Genomic DNA, 4,577 nt, shown 5'->3' with positions numbered 1-4,577 from the left:
AGACTCCATCTCAAAAAAAAAAAAAAAAAAAAAGGACGATCCTTTTCCCATTGAATTGTCTTGGCACCTTTGTGGAATATCAACTGATCAAACATTTTGTAAGATTTTATTTCTGGATGCTCAATGTTGTTCTGCTGATCTCTATGCCTATTTTTGTCAGTACCATGTTATCCTGATTACTGTACCTTGTAGGGAGTTTTGAAAATGGGTAGTATGGCTCCTCTAACATTCTTTTTCAAAAGTGTTTTGACTGTTCTGGGCCCTTTATATTTCTACATACACTTTAGGATGTGCTTGTTAATTTCTATAAAAAAAACCTATAAAAAAGATTTTGACAGAGATTGTATTGAATATGCAGATTCATTCTGGGAGGAGTTCTATTTTAACAATATTGAGTCTTTCAATCCACAAGTATGGAACGTCTCTCCATTAATTTAGATCTTCTTTAATTTTATTAAAATGTTTTGTAGTTTCAGTATATAAATCCTGCACTTCCTTTGTTAAATTTATTTCTAAGCATGTCATTCTTTCTGTTGCTATTGGGAGTTGGACTGTTTTCTTAATTTCATTTCTGGATTATTTGTTCCTAGGATATAGAAATACAACCGTTTTCTGTATATTGAGCTTTTATCCTGATCTTACTAAACTCAGTTATTTGTTCTAGCATTTTTTGATGGATCTCTTATGATTTTCTACATAGAGAATTGTGTCATCTGTGAGTTAAGAGTTATATTCCTTCCTTCCCAATCTGAATGCCTTTTCTTTCTTTTTTGTGTGCTTACACCGGCTAGTCCCCCAGTAAAATGTAGAACAGACGTGTAAGGGTAAACATACTTGCTTTGTTCCTGATTTGAGGAGGAGTTTGTTCACTGCTCCATCTAAGAAACATTTCTTGGGCCGGGCGCGGTGGCTCAAGCCTGTAATCCCAGCACTTTGGGAGGCCGAGGCGGGTGGATCACGAGGTCAAGAGATCGAGACCATCCTGGTCAACATGGTGAAACCCCATCTCTACTAAAAATACAAAAAATTAGCTGGGCATGGTGGCGCGTGCCTGTAATCCCAGCTACTCAGGAGGCTGAGGCAGGAGAATTGCCTGAACCCAGGAGGCGGAGGTTGCGGTGAGCCGAGATCGCGCCATTGCACTCCAGCCTGGGTAACAAGAGCGAAACTCCGTCTCAAAAAAAAAAAAAAAAGAAACATTTCTTGCTATTCCTACCCCTCTCCTATCAGAATCGCTAGTGATTTTAAGTTGGAGAAGTAAATACCAAAGATAAGAAAAGCTGCTAAACAAAATAAAAACATGCTTCGTTCTGACTGTAGCCTCAGGACAAATGAAATATAACCAAAAGGCAGGTCCCTTGTTTTTTAGAACATTCAAGGGACAGGAAGCTGCTGTACCATCAAACAAAAGGGGTTGGTTAAATAAGTTTTGAAGCATGCATGTATAATGGAATACTACACGGTCATTAAAAGTAGGCTTAAGAGGATTTTTTTTTGAGACAGAGTCTCGCTCTGTTGCCCATGTGGGAATGCAGTGGTGCAATCTCGGCTCACTGCAACCTCTGTCTCCCAGGTTCAATCGATTCTTCTGCCTCAGCCTCCCAAGTAGGTAGGACTACAGGCATGTGCCACCACACCTGGCTAATTTCTGTATTTTAGTAGAGACGGGGTTTCAACATGATGGCCAAGCTGGTCTCGAACTCCCAACTTCAGGTGATCTGCCTGCCTCGGCCTCCCAAATTGCTGGCATTACAGGCATGAGCCACCATGCCTGGCCAAGAGGATGTTTTAATAGAAGAGAAATTCTCATATAAGAATTAGGGCAAAAGAGAAAGAGAGACAAAATAACACATATTGAATGGTCTCAACATCATTAAGAAATGCACATGGAGAAAAGGTGGAAAGGAAATACATAAATCCCTTAATAACTGTTTTCTCTCGGTTTAATGATTTCCCCCTCTGATTTCTTTACATTCCATTGAATTGCATAAATTTTTATCAATGAGTATCTTGTAGTCAGAAAAAGAAAGGAAAAGAAAACAGAATACATCTACAGGGAAGACTGTGTGGGCATTTCCCAGCCTTACCTTACAGTATTCATCAATTGGTATCAGGCGTTTGACAGCCACGTCCCGGATGTGGCTTCGTCTGAAGAGAATCTTACCTGCAGAAGATGGGAGCAAAGACAGTGTCGTCAGGGAACAGGGACAAGCTCTCAGCAACCTGAGAGCGTGTGTACGTGGCTGTTTCTAAGGCAGGTCTGAGTGGTGCCAAAATTCCTGGCTGTGATGAAGGTATCCCTGCTGGACTTCGTGGGGCTTGGATAAGCCCATGTCAGGTCCCCTAACCCCCATTCACAGCTTTAGCTCAAGAGCTTGGGGGAATCGGACCCATGGAATACGTTTTGGTGAGATAAAGGAGGCTGAAAACAACTGTGGAAGGAATCTGCTCCTACCCGATGAAGAAAGAAGGTTGGACCCAAGGATGTGAGGTCCTGTCCAACTCCAGGATTCTGACTGGGTGAGCAGGACAGTGGGTAAGCAGACATGCCCTCAGCAATAGTTCAGTCTCCTTCTCCCGTTTCTTCATTCACCTTCTGCTTTCTCCTCATGTTCCCTAAACACCCATGCTCTACCATTCTGAGCCCTCCCCTCTGCCTGCACACAGCCCGTGCAACCCCACCACCCCTCATATGGGTTAAGAGTTCTTGGCTCTTTCTGACTGCACACATTATTTATTTTTATAGCACTTCTTTTCAATTTATTAAATTAAATTTTAATTTAAAAGAATTTATTTAAAGTTATCTAATTAATTATTTAATGTTTATTATATATAATATATAATTAAATATACATTATTTAATTAAATTTAAAATTTAATTTTTAAAAAGCACTTCTTTTTATTTTACGGCACATTCCTCCCTCCCTTCCTCCCTCCCTTCTTCTTTCCTTCCTTTCTTCCCTTCTTCCCTTCCTCCCTCCCTCCCTTTCTACCAGTCCTATCACATGCGCTGCACAAATAGGAACTGACGGCATCTCAGTCCATTTTGTGACACTAATGTTTGATAAACGTATGAATGTGGCTTCCACCTACAAAGATGACAAATCCCTCCAGTTCCTTCCCCAATTACTGTTTGTAAGAGAAGGGTTTTGAGTCCTCCTATTTCATCCAGTATTAACCGAGAGTCCACTAACTGCTTTATGACACCCCAAACTCTGGGGCATAGGGCTATGAACCACCAGTATGACACATGGGTAGAGAATGTGGGTCACAGGAAAACACGGGTATACGCATGATGCCACTGAAGATCTCTGGAAATGTCCAAGACATTGACATATCATGGGCGACGTTTGTTTAAAGCAAATCAGTGGGCTCTCAAGAGTCTAGATAGAATATCCTCTCTTTGGGAGATGGAGGTGAAGCATACAAACTAAAGATTAAGACCACCTGGCTCACCATTCTGGATCTACCACAGTCGGAGGTGGGGGAAATCAGAAATAAGACATAAAGAGGGGCCAAAGACACGGGGGAAGGAGATAAGCACCTCTACCAAGCTCATGCAAAGTGACCAGGGGGAATCTGTGGGTAGGCCAAGGGGAAGGCGTGGGAGGACCACAGCTGCTCTGGAGAGCACAGCATGGAGACCTACTAAGAACTCTCTATATTTTCTGGTCCTAGGATGTTGGTTAAAAAGACGAATTTGGGTCAAGAGCCTGGCAAGGTGAGGAGAGATTACTATTGATCTAAGATGGCTTCTGGTGAGACGGCCATCTCCACAGATCAAGCTTGGGTGAGCAGGGATAGGATGGCATAGAAAAGGCTAGTAAGTGCTGGGCACGGTGGGTCATGCCTGTAATCCCAGCACTTTGGGAGGCCGAGGCAGGTGGATCACTTGAGGTTAGGAGTTTGAGACCAATCTGGCCAACATGGCGAAACTCTGTGTCTACTAAAAATACCAAAAAAAAAAAAACAACCAAAAAAAAACCAAAAAAAATCAATCAGCCAGGCATGATAATGCATGCCTGTAGTCCCAGCTACTCGGGAGGCTGAGGCAGGAGAATCGCTTGAGCCCAGGTTGTGGAGGTTGCAGTGATCTGAGATCACGCCACAGCACTCCAGCCTGGGTGACAGAGTAAGTGAGGCTCCCTTTCAAAACAAAACAAAACAAAAACTGTTAGTACAGTAAGAATTTTCATAATATGACAGAACTGGAAGGGATGCTGAAAAACAACCCTACTGACTTTTAAAGATTTGCAATGCAAAGTGGTAAAGGAGATTTGCACCGAAAAAGACCATATGGCTAATCCAACATTTTAAATAATTGGACAACTTTCTCTGGTGCCAAAGGACACTATTTGGAAACTAGGTAGACATGGTAAATTTAAAAAAAAAAAAAAAAAAGAGATAGAGAAAGGCATTTTTTTCTCTCTCATTTTCACCAATTAAAAAAATATCTGGGCCGGGCGCAGTGGCCCAAGCCTGTAATCCCAGCACTTTGGGAGGCCGAGGCGGGTGGATCACGAGGTCAAGAGATCGAGACCATCCTGGTCAACATGGTGAAACCCTGTCTCTACTAA

At 42.3% G+C, this 4,577-nt stretch overlaps 1 protein-coding gene across 2 annotated transcripts in view; it reads right to left on the bottom strand.

Moving 5' to 3' along the window:
• SH3PXD2B (SH3 and PX domains 2B) overlaps positions 1-4,577 on the bottom strand; it is a 115,261-nt gene that overhangs the window by 53,324 nt on the left and 57,360 nt on the right. For both annotated transcript variants that reach the window (XM_037745422.1, XM_017547670.2), the window contains exon 4: positions 2,088-2,164. In XM_037745422.1, the coding sequence (XP_037601350.1) occupies positions 2,088-2,164 (77 nt within the window). The remainder of the gene's footprint in view (positions 1-2,087; positions 2,165-4,577) is intronic.

Source organism: Cebus imitator, unplaced genomic scaffold, assembly GCF_001604975.1.
Source record: "Cebus imitator isolate Cc_AM_T3 unplaced genomic scaffold, Cebus_imitator-1.0 Scaffold200, whole genome shotgun sequence".
Taxonomy (NCBI): Eukaryota; Metazoa; Chordata; class Mammalia; order Primates; family Cebidae; genus Cebus; species Cebus imitator.
This window is presented reverse-complemented; position numbering and strand designations above follow the sequence as displayed.